General features: G+C 36.3%; 1 protein-coding gene across 1 annotated transcript in view; it reads left to right on the plus strand.

Annotated features, from left to right (window-relative positions):
• The first annotated feature begins 3429 nt into the window (after nt 1-3429).
• Nucleotides 3430-27202, plus strand: part of LOC121413633 (2-oxoisovalerate dehydrogenase subunit beta, mitochondrial-like) — a 60097-nt gene continuing 36324 nt past the window's right edge. Inside the window, exons 1-6 of the mRNA XM_041606540.1 lie at nt 3430-3628; nt 18851-18928; nt 19468-19536; nt 21094-21227; nt 22592-22747; nt 23550-23658. Of these exons, the coding sequence (XP_041462474.1) occupies nt 3481-3628; nt 18851-18928; nt 19468-19536; nt 21094-21227; nt 22592-22747; nt 23550-23658 (694 nt within the window). The 5' untranslated portion in view covers nt 3430-3480. The remainder of the gene's footprint in view (nt 3629-18850; nt 18929-19467; nt 19537-21093; nt 21228-22591; nt 22748-23549; nt 23659-27202) is intronic.

Genomic DNA, 27202 nt, shown 5'->3' on the forward strand with positions numbered 1-27202 from the left:
ACTGAGGATGGGTGAAGGAAAGAGAGTAATTCCTCAATCTTTAATATAAGTGTTTATATGATTCACAGTGGGTGGTTTCAAGTTCAGTGTTGGTGTTTGGTGTTGGTATTGGAGGCACATTTTGGATTGTGTTTCCTAGTTCTAAAACCTATTTTTAGTTAAAACAAATAATCCAGATCACAATATTGACAGCTCAGCACATAGGTGACTTTTCAGGACCATCTTCATGTTATGTTTGGTGTTAAAAATTGACCTAACACCAACACCCTAGAGGTCAACACTGAACTTGAAATCACCCAATGATAAACCAAGTCAAAATGGTCTTTTATTTTTTATGGCTGAATTTAGAACAGGGTGTTTGTATAAATAGGATTTCCTTTATAAGAAATCATGTCATTTTTATCTGTCATAACAATATACCAATGGATGAAGTCAGTGAAATAATTCTCATAACTTAGCACTCATTGCTTACGAATCGGCATTGATAATTTGAATAATTTTGTCACATATATATGCAATATATGGAGCTTCATGAATGAAATAGATGAACAACGTTTTTTCATTTTTTAATCACTATAATTGTGTAAATTGACACCAAGGGACATGCAGATATTGCAATAAAAGATAGATTTTCTTGCAATGTAAAATGGATTCTTCCTCTAATCGATCATGTATTAAATTGATAAAACGTCGCTTGTATTACACATGCCTGTATGAATAAATTACTTTTACAATGAAACATGGTACATGCATACTTTTAATTTACTGTTTCTTTTAGAATTTACTGTGTTTATTATTTTGCTTCTTTTTAAACTGGATAATTTTTACATCTTGATAGTTTTTACAGCACAGCTGGTGCATCAGGGAATGGGAGGTGACCCTTGCATAATTTTCCAAGTGGTGAAAGAGAAAAAGAAGAAAAGAGGAGAAATGAGATCATATAAAAGAGATACATTTGAGTTGTATAACTGTACAGTACACCACTTCCCATTGTCCTGCCCCAATCAAAATTCCCCTGCCCCTGATTGAAAGTGACTTTTTAAACTTGAAAATTATTATTTCATCATCTGTAAGTTTCCCTGACAACTTCAGGCAACAATGCATCACTCCCGGGGGGGGGGGGCACTTACATTGACAAGTGGATACCATGCGCGACCCCCAAAACACGTAAAAAGGATGTCTTTTTCACGATAGGGCACGTTACGTACGTAACGTGATAACGGTGTCAAAAACACAAAAATAATGAAAAAAGGGTATCTATTTCGCTAGGAAAATTATCTGTTTAGGGTCGAATTTGCGGGGATGATATAACAAAATTAAAATGATTTATAAAGGATGTCCTTTTCGCCCCAACACTTCGTGTTTAGAGTCCGATTTGCGCGGGGTGTAGACGGTGGTGTACTAAACCAAACTTAAGGTAAAGCCGACGACCGAAGGACCCGTAACAATATAACATTCCTGCTTGTTTAGGGTTCATTTCAGTGAATATTTGCCAAGAGTATCGTTTTGTTTCCAATACTTGTTAAGAGAAGGGTTTCACACGCTAATAGAATATAGGGTGCTTTTCGAGACCCCATGGTCGCGCATGGTATCCACTCGTGAATGAACGGTGCCCCCCCCCCCGGGGGGGGCATCACTTTAAGCAATTCGACAACTTTTTAAAACTTTGTTCAAATTTCGGCTAAACGGTACTTTAATTCTTCCTGTCACTTTTATTTCTTACTTATATTTCCCATTCTTTCTTCTCATTTTCCCTCTCTTTTTTTTCACATACTCTGTCACTTTCCATCACTATGCAGGGACGGGGCATCGGACACCTTGATTTAAAGTGGGTTTTTTGTGATAGATTAGGAAGCCTGGGTATTAGTTACACACCGTGATCATTATGAAAAATACGAGACATTTGGCTTCCTCCTGCTCGTACGCACGGGCGTCCGTCGATATAACACATGATATTTTTATGAAAATATGCACCCTTTTTCTTAAAAGTTGATGGAGAGGGGGAAAAATTAATCGTATCAAGTCGGGGTATTCAGTAATGAGTACAGGAGAAAGTATATTTCACTGATTTTCATGATTCATTCCATTTGATTAACTCATCTATTCGTGTTTGGGGCTAATCTTTCCCTTACGCATTGCTTTTTGGCAGAAGTTCTATGGAAAATGCACCTTTTTTCACACAAACTTTGAGACACTCTGTATTCATTCCCCCATTGCTCGAGAATGAATGGGCAGTTAACGACGGGGTTAAAGATTTATTGAGGAACGGAATGTATATTTCATGAAAATGAAAGCCATTTCCCCATTGGATGTTATCTTTAATACGTGTTTTTTAGATGAAGTTAGTTGTCGAATAGGCTCTCCTGGCATTTGAGGTCTCTATCGGTGACGTCACTCAGGATCGTCATGCCTGAACCATCGGCCGGGCAGGGGTCGCAATGGTATATGATTTATGCATAATGCACTCGATATATACAATAATCTTGTCCTCCCGTTCAAATGAATGTGAAACTCATATAATTTTCATCAGAGCATTCAACAGGAGTACTGTAGTACACATTTCTTTGTTATAAGTGAATTAAAGTCCCTCCAGTGAGTTTGATCACCCCTATTGTGAAAATGTATCACCCCTACGTTGTAACACAGTCAGCTGTTTGCACTCAGGGTCACTCCGTGACCTGTGTGTGCGTTCAAGAGTTGTACACGATTTTCTGTCTCATTTAGGCAGAAATCTTTCATAATGTGTCTCTTTTTATTTTCTTCAAACATTTTCTTTATTTTTTTCGCTTGAAAAATCATGAGCATGCAGTCAGAGAGAGCACCGAGCCCGGGGGGGGGGGGGCACTCGACCAAAAAAGTGGTGGGGGTGTGCCGCGGGCGAGACAAAAAACGGGGGCCTTGGAGCGGGCTTATTGTAAAAAGGAGGGTCCTCGGAACGGGCTTTGGAACGACAAATGTTTGTGAAAACGGGGGTCCTTGGAACGGATCGCCAGCGTGTGAGTGCGTATGCATCCCTATGGAACGGTCATGTGTGCATGATGCAGCTAGCGCGGCCTCCGCCGGGGGAGCTCTGCGGCCGCTTTTCACCAAAACTGCGGCTCGTTCAATGCGATCTGAGCGGCGTAACGAAAAATATGCGAAGCTTTGGAGCGGATTTCTCTCTTCTTTTTTCTCGATAAGAAGAAAATGCTATGCCTTGGAGCGGCTTTCTTTGTTCTTTTTCTCAACAAGGCAAAAATGCTATGCCTTGGAACGGAAATTTGAGTGTGAAAATGGGGGTCCCCTCCGCGGCACATACCCACTATGCATTATATACTGAGTGCCCCCCCCCCCCCCCCCCCCCCCCCCCGGGGCACCGAGTCGATAACATCCAGAACGACTAGACGAGTCGAGTGGCTGGATGTGTCTGGGCGAACTCGAAATACCAAAGCAGAGCGAGCGCGTTTCACATAATTGGGCCGACTTGTGTAGGTGTTCACGATGGCGCTACTCAGGCAAATTTTCGGAAGGGTGACTTCCAAGTCAATGCAGGAATTGTCTGCCAAGAAAACACCTGTAATAACTAATGGATCGAGAAGGTTGGCTTCTGCATTTACATTTGTCCCTGATGCAGCCTCTCCATCGGATGGTAAGGGAATTGTAAGGGAACTGGAAGGAACAGTCTCGATCTATAAGTAACAAACTTGTCATTGTTTTCAATAGGTGGGACCGAGATGAACGTCACAGCAGGCACTGGGCATAGGCTACTAGCATAGCTCCCGCGCCGCTCTGCCTCTGGTGCTGGACGTTGGCCGTTGGACGGGGCGCGCGTTTCCGTTTTACACCCTGGCGAAGGCATTTTCCGGAAAAGTAGCCAAAAAGCGACTAGTGAAAAGTCTACGCTAGTTGCATGCAGCGTGCGACACAGGCGAGTCCACCACCGCATGCAATTTGCACAGTTACTAGCTATGTGCGAATACGGCGCATCGCGAGCGCTGGTTTTGGTGGCACGGTTTTCGCGCGGGTTTTGCTACGAGTGGCATCGCCTCTGTCTGGGCGGCTCATTGAAAATGGGGTTTAATGCGCATGCGCGCATAGTAGGTGCAATCTCGTGCCTTTTAACAGACAGCTGAAGATGTGCTCTTTCTGTACATATAAGTTTCAATGTGGATACTCGCCTTTAAAGTGTGAATATCGGAGCTTGAAAGTTCATCAAATTTTTGGACGCGGAAATGTTCGAAATTTTTTTATGGTAAGTAAAACAAGAATCCGATTAGGTATACAATTTGACTGGAAATATATTTGAATTATCAAAAAATCCAAACTTACGCGATTCTGACGTTGCGCAGTCCAGATATAAGAGATGCCAGCTACCCTTGTCACAGCCGGTCTCTCGGCAGTCGAGCTGCCCGATGCGCCTGCGGTTGGCAGGGCGATGCTACCCTTGTCACAGCCGGTCTCTCGCAGGCGAGCTGCCCGATGTGCCTGCGGTTTGCAGGGTGATGGGAGCGGTCGATAGTGAGTCGTTCATGCTGGATTGAACTAGATCGTAAATTGCTTACCTGATGATTATGTTGTGCCTTTTTTGGGAAATCTCTGTCATTATACCGTAGATAATTATTCTGATATTGATTTTAATACATACATTTGTCACAGAAAGATTTTATCATCCCAAGGTTATGTGACTCAAGAGTCTAGGTGGTTGATTATCGTTTCATTTGGAAACTGGATTTGCTTTTGACAGTGGAATATCAATGTTGACTTTTCTAAAATTAAATTCATGGGTGGAAATCCCAGGGGGACACGTCCCCCTACCCAAAATAATAGGGGGACATGTAACAATACATTTTTTTTTCTTTCTTTTTTTCAGTTTTTTGGTCAAACTTTTTGGGGTGAAAATGACCTTACAACAGTTAGGGGATAAACTTTTTTTTTTAACTTGTCAGAGTTGCCAGCATCCATAGGCGGCGAAAGCTGGGGGAGGTGTACCCCCCCCCCCCCCGCCCTTAATTTGACGTGGGGGACGATCCCCCCCACCTCAATTTTTTTTTTTGATAACCTTTTTTTTTCTTTTCTTTTTTTTTTGCTTGTTAAATTTAGTTTTCTGCGTCCCCCTATAATTTTTGGTTGATAACCTTTGGTGTATTTTTTTGATTATCAAAATAATTTGGTGGTCCCCCCTAAAACTGTTGGCTTTCGCCGCCGATGCCAGCGTCCCCCTACCTTTAGGGCCAATTTCTGCCCATGATTAAAATGCAAAAAATTTGTTGTTTAATTTTTCACTCTCAGAGGAAATATTTCACTTCCACATGGCTCTAAATTGTCTATTTTTTTTCTATGTTATTCATTTTTTTTCTATTTTATTATAATTATTTTTTTTTCAAGAAGGGTGCAGGGGGGGAGGGTTGTGTTCATAAGTTGAAATGGGGATGGGATTTGTATAAGTTTTTGTGTCACTTTTGTTCTCTTGTTTTGAGTGTTGGAGCTTTGATGCCTGTTTTTGTTGCTGTTCAGAGCTTTATTTATGTGCAGTGATTTCACGCTAGAATATGAACTTATTTTTCATTAAAAAAGGAGTGCTCGAACATGGCCTTTGTTGTAATCATACATATCCAAGAAATGCATATAGTAAAGCTTAATTTTTATGTTTCCTTCTTGATACTTGAATTACATGCAATGCTACATCTTTACACCCTCAGACTCTGCTGCTCATCCTTCCTAAAAAAAATTGTAATCGAATGCCCACGGTCTCCAAAATGAAAGCTACATTATCCATCTATAAACAAATTGTTGAAACAATAAAATACATAAAGAATTGGTGAAACAATCAAATACATCAGAAAAGCACACTTGTATTTTTATAGCATACAAAGTACATGTACAAAAGGAATGATATTTTTCATTTGTAAAAAAAAGACCCCATACATACATGTACACAATACTAAAGTTGAAAAAGAGCTAATTGTAATTTATATCAGAAAAACAAAGAAATACATTAGAAATTACAAAAACAATACTTTAAACAAATTCATTTAGGAAATTATCTACATGATGCTGTTTTGATGCCAACTAAATTATATACAAATTATCTCTCATTATCACCTTCATTTGGCAAAAAAAAGAGGCGAGTAATTGTAATTTGCATAATTAATTAGAATTAATTAAAAGAAATTATTTTACACATAATAAGAAGAAAAATTACCAAGTGAAATGATTACACATCAATTGAGTTTTCTTTCACCTTTCCATTGATACCTAAATTACTTCAAAGGGCTCAAAAACAAAGAAGTTAGAGCCCGTTGAAGACTTGGGTTCAAAATGGTCACAAAAATCGGTTATGCACTCCATTGACTTTACATTAAGACAATGACCACAAATTTGGATAAATATGCGCGACTTAAACTGGAATAACTTTATAATTTCTTGATGAAAATTTGAGTTCTTGGTATCATTTGAAAGGTCTTTTTAAGGGCTTTCAAATGATACCAAATTCATTGAGATTTGAGGATTTTCATTTTTTTTGTCACATACCTACAATCTCTCAGGTTACTGATCAGAGCACAAAGTTCCTCGGCACTTCATGTACAGAGAGAGCGGCAGTCAGGAGCGAAATCCGAACATGCTTTTACAGTCGCGTTGTTTATGATAGTTGTTTTTTTCTAAAAGTAAATTATTAACTAAATGAATAGAATGACAGACAAAATCAAAATAAACAGATACTTATAATAGAAAGACAAATTGAAGTTTGATGGATTGATACACTTAGAAGCTGCCGAAAGATAGATATAGAAGACTGATAAATAGATAGAGACAAGTTAGACAGATAGATAGATAGAAATAGAGAGAGAGAGAGAGGTGGATAGATAGATAGAAAGAGAGAGAAAGAGGGAGAGATGGATGGATAGATAGATAAATAGAGAGAGAGAGACAGAGAGGTCGATATATAGAGGGAGGGGGGAGAGAGAGAGAGAAGGATAGATAGATAGATAGAGGGAGAGAGAGAGATGTTGTAGATAGAAATATGGACGGACAAAGAGAAAAAGACAGACAGATGCTAGAGAAGGAGAGAGATAGAGAATTTGAGAGACAGATAGATAGATGTTAGATAGATAGAAAGATAAAGAATGAGAGAGACAGAGAAGATAGACAAATTAACAGATAGATAGAAAGATAGATAGAGAAAATAGAGAAAGACAGACAGATGGATGAGATAGATAGATGAGAGCCGGATAGATGTTAGATAAATAAAGAGGGAGAGAGACAAAGAATATTAACAAATTAACAGATAGATAAGTTAAAAAAATAGATAGATAAATAGTGAGAATAAGAGAAAGACCGTCACAGTTGGATAGATAGATCAGAGAGAGATAGAGAATTTGAGATAGATAGATGTTAGATAAAGAATGAGAGAGACAGAGAAGATTATTAGGTAGATAGATACTGCAGTTACATAGATAGATAGATAGTGATAGAATTTCAGAGATAGATATATAGACAGATAGAGAGAAAGACAGACATCAGCAAATCGGCAAGGCAAATGATCAAGGCAAACATTCGTATTGAACCTGGAAAGTATAAGCTCAGCTTCACAAGTACGGTATCATAACTTCGGTGCGGACTTTGGATCGCGCGCCCAGCTGATAATGTAAACAGACGTAGACGTAGACTCTTCACTAGTCGCTTTTTGGCTACTTTTCCGGAAAATGCCTTCGCCAGGGTGTAAAACGGAAACGCGCGGACGGGGCCGATGATGTGATCGCGAAGGCGAAGCTAAATAGATCGGCGCTAATGCAGTTTCGCACCGGCTGACATCTAGCAAATTTTTCCATCAGTACTACTGCCATGACTGCCACCATGGCCACCACTGGCGGAAAAATTTGCTTGATGCCTGCAAACGTCATGGTAATGCAGCTTCACATCACAGCGGCTGACCATCTAATCTAGACAGCTGGCAGCCGTCTGTTTCGAGGAGTTTTTAAACTTTTTAAAAAAAAATTTCTCCTCGAATAACCGTCCTGTATGGGGATTTATTCAACAATTTCTGACATTTTACTGTAATCCCCATTCACCGACGGTAAAGTGTCCGTGTGGGCTCGCATTTGTTATAACACCCGCACTTTTGTCAATCCAGAGTCCAAACTTTGGTGTAATATTTCACATCCACTCTAAGGATATATAAACTACAAACTAAAAATATTTAATTATTCAATTTTAAAATACTTTAAACGATATAGATGAAAATGCATGAAAATTATACTTTACCGATGTTTAGTTGGGAAGAACACAGCAAAATCGATCAAAATGGCAGCCAAACTATGAAATATTTACAAACGAACGGCGAGGGCGTCAACAATTTACGAATGTGATATCGATATTGCATTCCATCAGCACTCCTACAAGGCAATATACGAATACAATAATACGATACGATACACTACACTTTTCTGTGAGCTTTGCACATTTCGGCTGCTTGCACGAGTCATTCGTAATTTCATTTTTTTCTGTTATTCTACAATTGTACAAAAAGAAGGTTCTGCAGATATGACAATATGGTATAGAAATTTGTACGGACAAATTGTGAAGAAAAAGCGTCCTTGAAGGCAGGAAGTATTCACATGCTGAAAAAATTTACCCCGTGGACAAGTGGCAAAAATTCTGTGAGTTAAAGTTCATGTAGTCAGAGGGGAAGTTTGCCCTGATCAAAAATATATTGTAAAAATGGCAGAAAAATGATAGGACTAAAATATCATCATTGAAGATTGAGGAAAATCTATCAAAGAAGAATTTTTTATTAGTGACATGACTGACATCATATGTGAGCAGCTTCCTATATATTATGAAGTAAAGAAAATCAAATCAAGTGTCGGTTTCTAAAAAAAAATGAAAATGGTTTATAAATTATAACAATCCTTAAAAAAAAACTCAGACAAATCATGTTACACTCTCTCCAGGAAGAAACAAGTTTTTAGTCATTATATATATACACAAAAAAGTAAGTCCCCCTAAATCAAATTGCTGTAACTTTTGAACCGAATTAGTTTGAGATATGATATTTCAAAGGTGGTTTCCTACACTCATCAAGCAACCCCTGGGGAAAATGAGATCGATCAGTTGAGTCATGCATGAGTGATTAAAGATTGAATTAAAAATGACCATTTTTAAAAGTTGCAAGAGTCGTTCTTTCAGTTTGTTCAAATACAAAGTTGGGCAAAAGTTGTATGTAGGTGAATTTTATGGTGTTATGCTGTTTTACTATCCATCATTCAACCACTTCAGACCAGATTTTGATATCGTATGTTCATGGTTGAGTGAGCACAATGTATTGCAGGGACTGCAGAAGCGAGGGGGGGGGGGTTGCTTCAGCCTCCCTCTTTTTTCAAAAAGCATGTAAAAAAAATGTAAAAATGACCATACAATTTTGATTTTTTTTTTTGCATGGTCAGCCCCCCTCACTTTTGGCTCAGTCCTCTCCACGCCCACTTTGAAAACTGTTCCGTGGCCCCTGAATTGTGACATATCATCATAGGGGTTTATGGTAGTATCCTCTACAACTTAGATCATGTTAAAAATTTGAAAATGTAGGTGGCTCCCCCCATTATAGGCCCCTCCCCCATTTTAAAATTCTGGATCCACCACTGATTTGTCCATAAATTCAACTGATCCTGAGAAATTGTTAGGAAAAGAATACATTTATGAAGTATAGAGTATTCATTCCTAAGTTTTTGAATGTGCTCGCTCAACCATGAAAATTTTTAAAGTTCGGAAAGTGTGTGGTGATAGAAATGATGGATGATAAAAACAACAGCATTTAAAGTCACATTTGAAGCCGAATTTGCCCCCAATATTCACTTTATTACCCTTTAAAATGCGTCTCTGGCATTGAAAATACCAATTTTCCCACTTTGATGCGTGTTCACTCATCCATAAATAAACAAATCGATTTCATTTTTGCACAGAATTTTGCCCATAGATTGATTAACATTACTGCCAAACGACATTGCCAAAGACAGCCTTGAAAAAAGTTCCACCATATTGAATAAGGCGATAATTATTCTTAAACATATGCACCCATAATGAACACAAGTCTATGAGAGAGGAAGTCAAAGTTTTAACAAATATGAAATTAGGGTTTGTTTCATGGACGTTTTTTGTTACTTCTGCTAGTAGTTATTTCATGAAACTTCGCACATGACTTCAGAGTAGCACTATCTAAAAGGCGCACACACCAAAATAACCATTCGATACGGCACAAAGTGGGGCCAAGGCCTTGAACTTTCTTCTCATTTGCATAATTTTTTAGTATTGTGTGCTCACTGATGCATTAAACATCGGGATTTTCACAAAAATCAAATCAAATGAACTATGCAAGGTGGTTTGTGACAGTTATCTATAGTTACAATTTGCATTTTTTCCAATAACGTAAAAAAAAGAGCTAATCACATTCCACATGTTCATTCAAGCGTCAATGTTTCATTAAACGCCTTTGAATCATTGAAACATGTTAATTGGTCATGAACACAACGAAAAAGTTGAGAAAATATCATTTTCAGTTCCCAAAATGAAACAATACTTGCCTATGATATTTGAAAATTGTAATTTTTGTTTTAAATAAATGTTCATTGAAGCGTGAAACGATGAATACTGTTGAAGAAACTCTTCCCAAAAATAACTGTCATCATATTCTATCATTTTTATTGATAGAAATGTGTAATTATAGCAAATTTGGACTTGTGTTTATTCAACTGTGAAATTTAGCCAAAAAAATCTTTTACAAGCCTTCTGACTATTTTTTTTACGATGAGAATATGGAATTAGTTCCAATAAAATGGAATCAAAGTCATGATATTTGGCTTGTGACTATTGAAAAGTGACATTTTTGCCTTCTGACGGTGCTCACTGAAGCATGACGTAAAATATATCCATGATATTTACTCAGAGGATTGCCTATAAAATTACCTACATGTACACGTTCATGTAAAAATATACTAAAAACTCGCTCTGGTTTGGAAATTATTGATGTTTGTTTAAGGGGGGACTTTTTTGTTGTGTATATATAAATGCATTTTATATGACATAACAAATGGGACAGCTGCTCTTATGTGCTGTCACTAATTAAAAAATCGAGATTCTAATAACTTAATCTATGGTGGATTTTTTTCAAATCTTTTCTAATTTTTAAAAATATTTTTTTTTGTATGTTTGCAACAAACTTTTTATCAGGGTTAACTTCCCGTTTAAATGCAATTTAGATACATGAAATGTGGCTGTTACTTATCTTGTTACAATTATACAACACAATTTGAAAGCAGGGTTGGCGATTTTTTTGATTTTTTTTTTAAAATAAAAAAAATCTGATTTTTTTTATTTAAATCAGATTTTTTTTATTTTTTAAAAGTTCCTTCGAAAAAAAGGGTAATTATCCCCCCCCCCTTACTCTTACAATGACATCAATATTGATGTTATACATTTCACCCTAATATTGTTCTTAACCACATATTTTGTAATTAAAATTCAGTAAAAATGGACAATTAAAAATAAATTTGAGGAATCATGTATCTGAACTTAATTCTATCATACATAGGCCTATGAAGGAATATTCCATAGGGAATTCCCAGTGAGTAGAGAAAATTCCCCTCTGGGATTTTTCATTCAAATATTTAAAAAAATCCAAGAGAAAAAATCCCTTATCAAAACTGCCAACAAACCCTTTGCCAATTACTAGTACTCATTAAGCCTGAGTCATATCGATTATTTTGAAAACCGGTGTTCGACAGCTCTAATTCGATCGAACATCGATGCATCGAATATTGAAGGCGGGGAAAATTTAGTCTTTTGTTTTTGCGTCGATGCGCTTTGCATATGCACTACGCACTGACGGTATGCGCTGGCGTTGGCCGGGTGAGCGTTGCACAAGCAGATGACAGAGCAAAGTTCGTTTGTATTTTCCATGATCACAAAACACACAAAAAAGGCCGGGGACCAAAGCAGAATTCTTCCCAAAATATCTTCAACAATGATATTTGCAGATGACAACATATAAGTTCAAAATGAAACAATAAAGACATGAATCACGCAGAGTCGATCCGAATGATTTTCGGTCGACTAGCATTCGCAGTCCATTCACCAGCCCCGTCCGCAGCTAGCTCCGTACACTCACTCTCCCGAAACGACAGGCGTGCTTGGCGTCAGCGCCAGCAAACAAGTGCAATCAACGGAGAGTGCTGTAACTTGCCTGAGATTGTGTAGTTGGATCCAAAATGAGCTCCAAATAAATTTATGGGAATAAATACGTAATTTTCACTAGATAGTCATTTGAATTGCTATTCAATGCTGATATAACGATTGTGAGGAAAGATTGTGGAATATGAGTTATGACGATGTTCGAGAATTAATCCTGATAATGACAATCCAGTTTTTTAGACGCAATTGAGCATGCGATCAAAATAAATACGAATGGTTCGAATCGAGCCCTAAATTCATCTAAATTATTACGATTTAACAAGATTTTATGGTCATACTAAGAATATTGACGATGTCAGCAAAGTATGTTATGTTCATATGGAAGAAATAATACTGGGATTATTTCTATTGTTATTCCATCTCTGGACGTCTCCTCCAAGCTCCGAGAAAATAAGCACAATGCGCATGCGTGTTTGATGACGTATGACATATTTTCCCATTCATGAAATCAGAGCCCAAAGTTGGGCACAAACTAGCTTCAAATTGATTGGAAAAAATATCAAACGCAATTTTCTCTGTTTCGTCATGTTAAATGTTATTATATGGTGATATTACGAACTTGAACAGAGTTTTTGCATGTAGACAATGTTCGAGAATCAATCCTGACGTGATGATTATTTTTTTTAGACAAGTGCACTAGCTCGACTCAAGTCAAGTCGATCGTCATGAGATGTCCGCCATTGAAAATTGAAACGAAATACAAACGTTTCACATCAAGCTCTAAATTCATATTAATGATTATCATATGCAAATTATTGTTAAATATTACGATTAAATAATGTTCTATGGTCATGATTTTAATATTGTTCATGAAAGCAAGATTTATTTTACGTTGATCGCGTCAAATTTCCGGCCATTTTCTGGTTTGATTAAAGAACAGTACTGCGCATGCACGATCGATGGCCATGACTTCCATTCATGAATTCATCGTGCATAAATTATCTCGGCACGAGCAGACGAGTAAGACTCGAACTATGATCGAAATAAACTTCAAATTAATGGTGAATAGCATCATAATTACTCATTCGGTTTCATTTTGGGGGCAATAGAAATCAAGTAAGTAGTAGTAAAGTTGGACATTACTGATATTTTGATGATTGATTGTGTAAACCAAACAAATCGGCCGGCCGACGTATTTTTTTTTTTTTTCGATGCACCGATTTTGCAAAATCTGCACCGGTGTTCGATGACATCGATCGAACACCGATTTTAAAATCGATTCGACTCAGGCTTAGTATTCATGGATATTGTAAGAGAAATAATTCAAATCAATGATTTTTTTTTCAATTAGTCACAGCTTTACAATAGCTAAAGAGAGACTACAACTGTATATGTTTAGGATCTTTTTAGTTTGTAAAAAGCTCTTCTTTTGCTACAGATATAGATGCAAAACTCTCAGTTTTGGAGAACAATATAAGAGATAGCTTAGTCAAATGGGTGATTTTTTACATTAATGTACAATTTTTATTCCCATATTCTCTACAAAAAAATCTGTTTGATCCATGAAGTATGAAAAAAAATCTACTTACTTTTAACTTAAAGGATAAAAACTGCAAAACTGCTTAAATTACAACATATGTATTACAAAAAGAAGTATTTTATTTTAAATGAGACACAGCTTACAACTGCCAATGATTGTAACTGAAGTACATGTACCTGCATCTTAACATTTAAATGCAGTGTTAAATGTTTATTCTGAGTTTTGCAAATCGTTGTTATAGAGCTCTTTCCATTATTACATGCAGATACAAAACTTCCATTATTTGAGGCACTGAACATAAAATGGGCTGCAGTGACTTAAAAGGTTTATAAGAGAAAGCTTTTCTCAACAGTCAAATTATGACTGTACTACATTATGTTAATGTGATTTTTATAATTATGTTATTTAAAACATCAAATGTATGATAAATGTAACAATACGAAATAAGAGGCATGTTAAATATGTTGATTACATGCAGGTATCATGTTTTTATTTTACATGACAGAAGTAGTTATGTGTAGGCGAAGGATCAAAATTGGAAAACTGCCAACAAACCTTTTCTCATTGACTTTTAAATATATTTTTTTACAAACTGCTCTCTGAAAAGTCTTTGGATTATGTGAAAACTTTATGTTAAGAAAGAAATTGACTAATAATAACTGACAAAGAATGTAAAATTTCAGAAGAAAAACTCGACATAATTTACAAAAAATTAGTACCTATTGACAACATGCATCTGTAGTTTTTTGTCTCACCTGCGAAGCAGAGTGAGACTATATAGTCCAGTCATTTTAAATTTTCACTTGGAACAAATTGCAACAGAATTTATTCCAATGCAGAACGTTTCTTTGAGGTCCATAGAAGACCATACTAAAAGTCCCAGAAAATCCGAATAGGGGAAAGTGTTCTAATTTGCATAAACATAATGGTTAATTTCGGTCATATTCGCTCATTAAGTTTACGTAGAAGACGACGCCAGTGTATACTATGTACTCAGACCCGATTACAAATCATATCAATTCCGGCCTCGATATACTATAAACATTGACTTCCTCAAACTATCGCTGTATCATAAATATCAGTAAGCAAAGATTTATACTACAAGAACATTGTTACTATTAACATTAAATACATAAATTCGATTCTGTTTGGACTGTATTAATTGTTTAACATGAAAGGGTCTAGGCACGGAAACTATCATATGCTAGTCACGTGACATTGTACACCAAAATAATGACAGTTTCTGCTTGCTCGATCTCAAAGTTCAAGAGAAAAATAAGATGTAGCTATTAGACCTGCCACATCCTATTATACTGCTATTTAACTGTATACCAAAGTAGCACTTTTTCCGTATTTTGCCAATTTATGGGAAAAATCTGTCAATTTGGAGCCCCTGAAGAGGGAAGGGGTCGATGCGCCGTATTTTGCCATGGGAAAATCTGTCAATTTGGAGTCCCTGAAGAGGGAAGGGTCGATGCGCTGATAGACTAAACCTACTCATCTTTAAGTTTCAAATAATAAAAGTGACTTAACCATATAGCAGAAATGCCTTTTGCCCGAATGGGGGGGGGGTCAAAAACTGCAATTTTGAGACTTCGGGAACCCCTAAGGGAGGTAGGCTTTGCTGAGCCAGCACTTCTTTATTGTAGTTGATAGAGGAAAATCTACTTTTTTATCTCCAAGTGGTTACGAAATAATGAAAGTGGTTTGCTATATATAAATATAAAAAACAATTTTGCATCAATGAGGGCTCCGAATTGATAGATTTTTCCATAAATATGCAAAATATGGAAAAGGGATGGTTGACTTTGGCAAACCCCTGAGAGGTAGGGTTTGCTGTGCCAGCACTTCTTCGTATGTAGCTGATGGAGGAAAATCTAATTTTGTTATCTCCAAGTGGATCCAAAGAATAAAAGTGGTCTACTGCAAAGGGGGAAACGCCTTTTACCTCATTGGGGCTCCAAAATTTTACAAGAAATGGGTAAAATACGCTTAAGGGGTGGGGTGATTTCAGCAGCTCCTTAAAGGATGTAGGCTTTGATGTGACAGCACTTCTTTATACGTAGCACATAGACGAAAGTCTACTCTTTTGTTTCCAAGTGGTTTTAAAACAATAAAAGTGGCTTATACTGTAGCAGAAACATCTTTTGACCTCAATGAGGGCTCCGGATTTATAGATTTTTCCATAAATTGGCAAAATATGGAAAAGGGGCGATTGACTTTAGCGAACCCCGTAGGGGATAGACTTTGCTGTGCCAGCACTTCTTTAAATTTAGCTGATAGAAGAAAATCTATTTTTTCATCCCCAAGTGCTTACAAAACAATTAAATCGGTTTACTGCAAAGGGGAAACGCCTATTGCCTCAATGGAGCTAAAAATTGTGCGAATTTTTCAAGAAATGAGCAAAATACAAAAAGGGGTTGGTGACTTCAGAAGACCCCTGAAAGGGTAGGCTTTGATGTGCCATTACTTCTTTATATGTAACTCAAAGAGAAAAGCCTGCTCTTTTGCCTCCAAGTGATTTCTAGACAATAAAAGTTTTTTTCTTTGTAGCAAAACACCGCGTTGTCACATTGGGGGCTCCAAAAAGCACGATATTTTTAATAGTTGAGCTACGGATAAGGGGGTAACTTTGACAAGCTATTGCGGGACTATGCTGTGATGTTCTTGAACGTAATTGCATACAGCATGCAGATCAATTATGCATCCTCTAACTTTTTCTAAGAAATTTCATTAACATAAAAGTTACTTTCAAATGAAGAAAAAGCCCTTTGCCCACATATCAATTTAAGTAATATACACCTTTGTATCGCTAGACGTCATTGTATTTACGCGTGTTAGTCACACCAGCAAAGGCGAAGCAAGACCGATTTAGTATATTGTACTATCTTCAAAGGCATCCAAGCGATCGCGTTGTAGTCGATATAAAAGAGTGACTGGACACGGAGGTTGGTTTTTGGTGTCACTTTATCGCAATATCGCATAATACATTCGAATGTATTTGCCCTTAATCTAAGCAAGTTAAGACATTAATACTGTTATGAAGCATATCAATTTTTTCGTTGATATATCCCCTTTCTTGTCGAATGCTGATATTTTACATTAGTTGTTGATGCTATTGTTAAAACAGAAAGATTTCAATGCACATGCAAATTTTTGACCGAAAACACAAAAATTTTGGCATAATTTCTCACATTTTTCGAAAAATATGAACCGGACAGTCCCGGAAACGATTGCAACCGATTTATGATATCTTAATCATAGTGAATTGCGTATTCATTTCAAGATTTTTCCATTATCTGTACAAAAAATATTAAGGATAAGGCATATCAATTAATTTTGGCAGCCATCTTGGATTTATGCAAATTAGATGCCTTTCCCCTATTCGGAAAGTTTGGGACTTTTAGTATGTTGTACTAGGGACCTTACAGAAATGCATTGTGATAAAAAAAATTCTGTTGCAATTTGTTCCAAGTTTGGTCAAAATTTGGGCTAAAATGACTGGGCTAATAGGCGCCGCTTTTCCGACGGCGGCGGCGGCGTCAACATCAAATCTTAACCTGAGGTTAAGTTTTTGAAATGACATCATAACTTAGAAAGTATATGGACCTAGTTCATGAAACTTGGCCATAAGGTTAATCAAGTATTACTGAACATCCTATTAAAGTTTCATGTCACATGACCAAGGTCAAAGGTCATTTAGGGTCAATGAACTTAGACCATGTTGGAGGAATCAACATTGAAATCTTAACCTGAGGTTAAGTTTTAGAAATGTCATCATAACTTAGAAAATATATGGACCTAGTTCATGAAACTTGGACATAAGGTTAATCAAGTATCACTGAACATCCTGCATGAGTTTCGCATCACATGACCAAGGTCAAAGGTCATTTAGGGTCAATGAACTTTGGCCGAATTGGGGATATCTGTTGAATTCCCATCATAACTTTGAAAGTTTATGGATCTGATTCATGAAACTTGAACATAATAGTAATCAAGCATCACTGAATATTTTGTGCAAGTTTCAGGTCTCATGATTAAGGTCAAAGGTCATTTAGGGTCAATGAACTTTGGCCAAATCGGGGGTTTCTGTTGAATTACCATCATAACTTTGAAAGTTTATTAGTCTAGTTCATTAAACTTGGACATATGAGTAATCAAATATCACTGAACATCCTGTGCGCGTTTCAGGTCACATGACCAAGGTCAAAGGTCAATGAACTTTGGCCGAAGTGGGTGTATTAGTTGAATTACCATCAAAACTTTGAAAGTTTATGGATCTGATTCATGAAACTTGTACATAAGAGTAATCAAGTATCACTGAACATCCTGTGCGAGTTTCAGGTCACATGATCAAGGTCAAAGGTCATGTAAGGTCAATGAACTTTGGCCATGTTGGGGTTTTTTGTTGAATAACCATCATATCTCTGTAAGTTTATTGGTCTAGTTCATAAAAAGTGGACATAAGAGTAACCATGTATCACTGAACATCTTGTGCGAGTTAGAGTAGTATTCAAAGTCAGCACTGCTGCTATATTGAACCGCGTGATGCAGGTGAGACGGCCAGAGGCATTCCACTTGTTAAGGAATTACCTGATTTTATTAATTTGATTTTAATTTGTTTTAAGTAGATATGAAGACTTTGTTGATCTTTTGTTGCTATAAAGTTAATTCAAAGTTTTTCAGTTGACTTGAAGAATTAAAACTGCTTTGAACAAATACTTTGTCCATGATTTGTACATGTTTCAATGGAAGTGATTTAAATCAATGATTTTTTAAAAAAAATCATGGTGATTTAAATCGCGATTTAAATCACGATTTAAATCAACGTGATTTAAATCCGCCAACCCTGTTTGAAAGCATTAAACAAATGTTACAATACAACATTCAAAGAATACAAATGTTTTCAAAAGTATGTTTCAGTTCATAGAATAATCTTTACAGACATCATGTCCTATTTCATTCAATCATTTTACAATGCCAGATTATGAGTGACAAAAATGTAGAAACTACCAGTAAGACAGAATATTACATTTTCATTGGAGAAACAACCACGCAGAAGACTATGCCTTTGAGAATGCTTTATCTTGCCTTTGTGGTTTGCAGTCACTTCTTGTTCTTTTATATCTGTTTATTCTCTTTTAATTGCAGGGGAAACCACAAAGATGAATCTATTTCAGGCTCTCAATAATGCTATGGATGTAGCCTTGGCAACAGACCCTACTGCAGGTGAGTTTATATTTAAATTGACCATATCTCTTCATTTTGCCGCACTCCCCCCCCCCCCCCTCAATTTATCTGTACCTATGTGTACTACATTGTTTTTTTTTTTTACATTTTCAGTGTATTTTCCACCCATTAAAAAAAGAGAGATTTTGCTTTCATATATTTTCGAGAATATTAAGAGATAGTAGCATTCCTTCAAAGATTAATTAATTAGTTACATGAAATACTACAGCTAATATTCAAGACTGCCTTTCAAACATCTTCCACTAACTGTAAACTTTTTTTTTATTTCCCCAGGTATTTAAGCACTAATATTTAGGAGCCAATGCCTTTGAATGGCACCATACTAAAAATCACCCTCTTAATTTTCACAATGTAAGTCATTTTCTCTGAAAAACAAACAAACAATTAGACATGCTATTGTCAATGTTTTTGCAATTATTTAGTATTCAAGAAGGATTCTTGTGTATTAAAGATTTTGTATTGGGGGAAATGAGCTTTACTTGACAAACAAATTGCATATTTCTGTTCTTTTTATCCAGTTGTATTTGGTGAAGATGTTGCTTTTGGTGGTGTTTTCAGATGTACTGTTGGGTTGGCAGATAAACATGGTGAGTATCATGTCAGTTTTCAAAGGATATAATATTGATTGAGATTTTTAGATGTAGATATTATAGAGATATTATTTCCCATATTATTGCCTACCAAGAGGTTGAATGCAACATTTTGTTTCCCTCAATTAAGTTATATAATTTTTTTTTCCATAGAGATTATATTTTGCCAGAACTGCATAGTGTTAAAGGTAAATGCTAGTTTTGGTAACGATATCAAAATGAGTTTGTACAGAATCCAAAGAAATGACCACCAAAGTGTCTGTTTGTATAAATAAAACGCATGTGCCAAAGGAGTCTGGAAGAAATTGCGTAATTGCTGAGAAATCAGCAAATAAGCACAGGATTTGGGTAGAGCGTCGGGCCCTACGCCCTAAGCAATAATTATACATTGTCCCACGTGCGCTTATCTGTGTTGGGGATCTTCGTTGTGAACATTTTTCAGCGTAGATTTCAAGATTTCACAAATTTTAGTTAATTTAACTGTACCATATCTAGATCCTCGATGATATACTGACAATTAAGCCTTGTTTTACAGACTTTCTCATGAAATCAGTGTTAACTGCAACTACATGTACTAGAATTTCTCTTTAATGGAAAATATAGTCTGGAGGGAAAATAATAGCTTCATAGAGGAGATGAAATGTCACATTTATGTATTAAACAGAAAGGCAAATCCATTTATGCATTTTGCAGTATATGTATAATCGCCACCACAGGTCTGCTGTGCATGAAAGGGTAAACGAACCAGCAACTTTAATAGCACAACCTTACATGAGTCGATGAGAGACCGTACAAGTGTGGGTCATTTAGCTCTCCTATTAAAAAGATAAACTTGCATTGCTTGCTGTAGCTGTGATGCATTTTCATGTGTTAGAAATAAATGCTATTTGTGGTAGCGATCTCAAAATGAGTTAGAACAGACTCCAATAAAATGACCACCCAAGCGTTTGTATGTATGAAATATGTGCCAAATGGCTCTGGGAAATACTGTGTAATTGCTGAGAAATTCACAAAATAATTTTGCAAAGTGTCAGGTATTTTCCAAGCGATATTAAGACACTACCACATATGCCTATTTGTGTTAGTGATCATCAGAATTATTGGTTTGAGTTTAGATTTCTAATTTCACAAAGATAAGTTTATTTCATTGTACCAGATCTAGATCTATGATGATATGGTGGAAATTAAACTTGATTTTAAAGACTTTCAATTGAAATAATTGTTTGATGCAACTTCTTTCTTTTACCTTTGATAGAAAACATAGCTAACATGTACATCATGCAAACAAAATGTGTATACACAATTGTGTGCTTTAATAGAACTACTCGATTTTTTTTACCAGTGACTAATTCAAATCTATATATATACACTTTTAATGATATATTCTTTTCATTTACAGCAATTGCCAATTCTCACAAGTAATATATAAATAATATGTCTGCTTTTGCATTTTAACAGAAAACAAGGAAAATTCAGAAAACCCTATGGAACAATATTCTTACCCTGTTAATGAATGTGGATTTATTTTTACATGCCATTTCTAAATTCTAACAGGTAAAGACAGGGTATTCAACACACCGCTCTGTGAACAAGGTATTGTCGGTTTTGGCATTGGTATGGCCTCGGTGGGAGCAACCGCTATCGCTGAAATACAGTTTGCTGATTATATCTTCCCAGCCTTTGATCAAGTAAGTGAATTTATCCAACTGACAGCTGCCAGGCAAATTCAACCCATGACATCTATTCTCTGTTTATAAAAAAAAGCAATGAAGCATAGAAATGTGACCAAAGCATAGACTACAAAGTCTTATTTATCGTTTGACATGGAAACTTCTGAACAATTTGATGATTCCAGAGATAAACAACTACAATTTTCCGAATGTGATTGCTATGAATGGTCTAGAAAAATCTGGCTTCAAATAGAAGAAAGTTTTTATGAATGTTGGAATTAATCAAACAAAACACCTAGTAAATCCTTTGAAGTAACACTTAAAACTTTCATTTTTTATGTTCCATTTTCATCACCTGTAATTCAAATGCATTATTGCATTCAAAGTGTTTATCAAATCATCATAGGTTTATTTTCTGTTTCTTTTATGCTGTTGAAAGTAACTTGATCACCTTGTCTCCGTGTAGGTTTTGGCTTGTTATTACCTACTGGGGCCTGTTTCGTAAGACTTGTTATAAAAGTAAATGGCAATTTAGCTCTTATCCAATCATATTTCTATTATTCAGTCATTTTCTATTGAGACAAGATTTATGAAAACGGCACCGAGTTTCATTGTAATATTCATTGTTTACTTATTTATGTGAAATTGTAAGAAAAGCACTAAAGTTCTGAAGAAGGTCTGGGGTGGTATTCTGAGATCCATTCTATCTCAGATGAAATAAAATATTTATCTCTGTTAAATTGAGATGAAATACCTTGAAAATCTCTCCGAAATGATGTTCTGAGAACCATTTTATCTTCATTATAAGACACTCCTATATTTGAAGCAATATCCAATGAGAATTGCTATTTTATAGATCTCTCATCTTATTCAACCAAAGGAAATCTATTTTGCCAAGAAGTGTGGCAATAACTATACAAATTTACTTATCATTTCACTATTTAGAGCTTATTCTCCTAGCAACATTGCTGAAATGAAAGTCTCAGAGATTAAATAACCCCAACTCTATTTTAAGTTTATTTTGATTTTCTTCAAAGTAAACATGAGCGCAAACACATCATCGCATTGCAATCATTAGATACGCAATGGATGTCTACGCAGGCACTACTCTGTCGCGTATCATCTTAAGATATGCAAGATAAAATTTATCGCATATAAAATTTCAAATTTTATCTCGGAGATAAAATGTCATCTCAGAATACCAATTTCATTTTAAGAGATAAAATAAAATATTTTGAAGATGAAATGACCTCAGAATATTACCCCAGGCAAAATATAGTTGATGTCAGTGTTTGCAATACTAAAACTCAACTTGCACTTGTGCCTCAGTCATTAAACAAACTTTTCTAATACTTTCCAAACTCATTGACATTTTTGTTCAGATTGTTAACGAAGCTGCAAAGTTCCGGTATAGGTCAGGCAATATGTTTGACGTCGGTGCTCTCACCATCCGAGCACCATGGGGAGCGGTTGGTCACGGCGCCCTCTATCACTCACAGAGTCCAGAAGCCTTCTTTGCACATATTCCAGGAATCAAAGTAAGCATGGACTTTGCTACTGATACTCCTTTCGTGAATGCAAATCAGGGCCCCTGTCTTACAAAGAGTTACGTTTGATCCAATCAACCACAACTATGGAAACCCAGCAATGTCAACATCTAACATACATGTTTGTTCAAAATATTTTCAAGAAATTTATGCATTGTTTTCTTGACAATTCAGTATATGCTTCTCTGTTGTCAAAGGACTTCTCGCAAATTTCCTAATGAAAAAAATAAGACACTTATGGATTTCCATATATACTTGAGGTTGATCAGATCAATCGTAACTCGTGTTGCTATGAAAATCTACATATGGGACTACAATATTTACCGAGTTCAAATTCAAACAGTGTTGGGAAAGAGGTGAATATTCTTCATTTTTCTGATAGTTTTCAACAAAATCAAAATAATTTCAAGGAATTATGGAAAATAAATGGCCATTTCATGGATTTAAAGATGTAAAATGTGAAAATTTAGTAATTTTTTTTTTTAGGAGCGTGATTTTTGTTCTCCTTATTTTTCTCTAGGAGCGTGGTAGCGCCGGCGCAATTGTGCTCTTCAAAAATGAAGGTCTGATACATGTATATATTTCACCATATATCTTCTCTCTCCATCTCTTACTGTATTGCTCTCTTTTTCACTTCTTTTTCTCGATTTTTTTTTGCTTTTACTCCTATAAATTTAATTCCGTTTTGTCCTTTCACTCCCTCTTATCTCTTCTCTTTCCCTTACCTCCTGTTCCATATTCATCTTTCTCTCCCTTATGCCATCCTATCTCTCTGTATAATTCTTTCATTCAGGTTGTAGTTCCACGTAGTCCCATCCAAGCCAAGGGTCTATTATTATCCTGTATACGAGATCCCAACCCGTGTGTCTTCTTTGAACCCAAGGTACTCTACCGTGCAGCTGGTAAGTATATTAGACCTGGGCCCTGTTGTACAAAGAGTTACGATTGATCCAAGTGATCCAACTCTATAGAAATCCATCAGTGTCATATTTTTTTCTACAGGAAATTTGCAAAATGTCCTTTGTAATCAAAGGAGAACACTTCAAATTGTCAAGAAATCAATGAATTTATGGATATGGATTCATATCTAGAATTTTTTTGAACAAACATGCATTTCATATGTTGACTTTGCTGACTTTCCATAGTTGCGATTGATTGGATCAATCATAACTCTTTGTACAACAGGGCCCTGGGATCTGCTTACAAAGAGTTGCAAAGATCCGATCGATCGCAACTATGGACGGCCAGCAACGTCAACATCTATTATGCATGCTTGTTCAAAATATTTTCTAGCTGTGATGTATATTCATGCATTCATTGTTTTCTTGAAAATTCACTGCGCTTCTCTTTGCATACAAAGGACATTGTGCAAATTTTTCTTAGAAAAAAAAAATTATGACACTGATGGATTTCCATAGAGTTACGATCGATCAGATCAGTTGTAACTCTTTGTAAGACGGGGCCCTGGGATCTACTTCATAAAGCTTAGCAATTGATCCTTGGGCTGATTTCTATGATTAATCGCAGTGATCATTATGTATGATCAATCGCAAAAATCAGCTCCGCGATCAATCACTATAGGCCCTGTCATATCGTTCCGCGAAAGCCCTGCGTGCGACTTGCAGATGACCATTATTGCTACCCGCAGGTCGCCCGCATTGACAGTATCTCACACGCAGTTGCCCTCAGAAGTGCATGCAAGTCTGAGTTTTCACACAGAAAGGTTTTGAACGTGCTGAGAAATTTGTTGCGGATGATTGCCCGCAACTCGCCCGCAAGGCTTGCAATGTGACAGGGCCTTGAGCTATATGTAAACAAGACCTAAGAACTACTTCATAAAGTATAGCGATTGATAATATGGCTAATTTATTTGATCGATTGCATTGGATATTGTATTTGATCGATTATAAAAATCAGCTCTATGATCAACTATTAAGCTGTATGTTATAGGGCCCTTGGAGCCAATTCATGAAGCTGTTCATAAAGACATCTATATGCCCATGACTGGTGACTCATTGTAATGCCATCAGCAAAATTAAAGTCAAATGAATGACAGTTAACCTTTTGCACTCGGATGTTGCACACAGTAGCGGACAGTGACCCGGAGGAGACAAAGCATTGGGGGGGGCACTGCATTGTTTGTGAACAATGCTTTGTCTCCTCGGGGTCACGGTCCGCCACTGGTTGCACAATGTACCTTTAAGTTGAAAGCTTAACCCTAATGAGACTGAATCAGCCCCCTTCGATATATTTCACGTAAAATCCACCTTGCAAAATTTTTTGACCGCGTTGCTCTCTGAATATTTTTAATTTTAAGTCTCGGGCAACTTTTGAGATAACCAATGGAATTACTCAAAAGAACATTAGATTTTATTAATCCCTTTAAAATTAATTCAGCATGCAAAGATTTAATTTTCTTGTTTCTAAGTGTAACATATACAAAATCAGATGAGATTTTTAGAGAATTCACTCCAATGGAAAAAGAATGGGAGTATCTCATTTATCGCAAGAAAAGATCACAAATGCATTAAACTGTGTGTAAAACCGTGTGTATCTTACACATTATCTTGGGCAATTTTGCATGAGAGAAGCTAGCTACTGAAATTCTTGAAAAGCAAATTTAACTTCCTACCAACAGGATTTCCACATTACCAGTGACAGACTATGACCGGAGGAGACAGTTGATTGGAGGGGCACTGTATTGTTATAGTGAACAATGCTGTGCCCCTCCAATGCTTTGTCTCCTCTGGTCACGGTCCGCCACTGCACATTACAGTCACCATTGATAAAATGTATGTTGTAATAAAAATATACTTGAAGTAGGACTGTTATCATTAGGAAAATTCTCTATCGATATATCACAAAAAAACTATCAACAAAAGAACATAAACAATACACATTTTTTATTATAGCAATGTCACGTTGGTCAAAATTTGTATCTGCCACTGTACCAAGAACGCTTTAAAATCTGTGTTCAATCGGATGTAAATGATTACATAACGTGTTTTAACAAAAACATTTAGCATGGTTATATCCTCATCTTTCATGTTAGCATTATTTTAGAGTTGGATGAAGTTTTATCAATAATTTTAGGGCTTTTTGGACATCGTTCTGAGCAGTCGTGTCTTTCGCCTATCCGCCATTTTGATATCGTGCTGAACATCTTCTAATGTAGAGGGCAGCAACACACGGCCCTGTGCTGCCTTCTACGATAGTTTGTATTTCGCTAAAATTGAGCTCGCGCTTGTGATGTTTTTTATTCTATCGAATGGAGTAAAGTGCAGTCAATCATGTTTGGATTGTTTTAGATTTAGCAAAGTTTGGGTGAAATCGTGTTTTGTGGCTTTGAAGTATTCGCATTTTGTTCAGATTTTGGAGTAATTTCTCTTGCATGTTGTGCAGTTTGAGGGAGAAATACGTTTTCCATGATTTTCCATTTGAAAAGTCACTTTCAAAAGGCTGTTTCTGTGAATTCCATGAAATCGCAGAAAATCAATCACTGTGTCCCTACATAATAACAGGTATTATCAACAACAAGAGAAAGGTTATTGATGTCGCTATGTGGCCAAAAACAAGTGATTATCGACAAGACTAGCGATAAAGACGTTATTAATAGCAGCCCTAACTTGAAGTAAACCTAAAGTTGCCAAAAATTTTCTGAAATAAAAATGTTCTGCATTAGATATAAAAAGATGAACAAAAGTAATTAGACTTTGCTATAATCCCAATCAAAAAAGGTAACAATGTTCGTGCCCTAAAAGAATTAAATGGACAAAAAAAGCCTTATAAAGTCAAACAGAGATTGTAATCTCTAAGGTTATTAGTGTCTTTTCATGTCAGACATTAAAGAGGATTAAAAGATGACATGCAAGTATATGTTTGGGGATTATCCTTTCATAATCTGCAATATAACAATAGTTATATTTCTATAGAATTCTTGGAAAGGGGGTCATATTGGTTTCAATCCTCCTTTCAATTCAGCATATCCTGTTCTTTATTTGGTCAGGTTTCAATAGGGAAGCTGAGAAGTTATACTTAAAGAGCTATTTATAAGATTTTAATTAAATCAGGGAGTAAAGATATTTACTTTGAATACTCAAGGTTGTATGCAAGTTAAAAACAAATAGGCTAATACCCTTTTTACACAGACTAAAATTTCCTTAACCCCGTACTATAGGTGGGGCTAAATTGCCATTTAGCCCCACCTATAGTACAGGGTTAAGCTTAGCCCACTTTCTTTTTTAGCAGCATTTTTGCAAAGTGGGCTAACCCACCTTTAGTACGGGATTATTTGTCCCTGCAAAAAAGCAGGGTTATCCCAGCAATTGCGGTGCTAAGAGCGATAGTACGGGGTTAAGATCGCTCGTGTAAAACGAAAGTGGGCTAAGCTTAACCCTGTACTATAGGTGGGGCTAAATGGCAATTTAGCCCCACCTATAGTACGGG

This window comes from Lytechinus variegatus, chromosome 4 (assembly GCF_018143015.1).
Source record: "Lytechinus variegatus isolate NC3 chromosome 4, Lvar_3.0, whole genome shotgun sequence".
NCBI classification, from domain to species: domain Eukaryota; kingdom Metazoa; phylum Echinodermata; class Echinoidea; order Temnopleuroida; family Toxopneustidae; genus Lytechinus; species Lytechinus variegatus.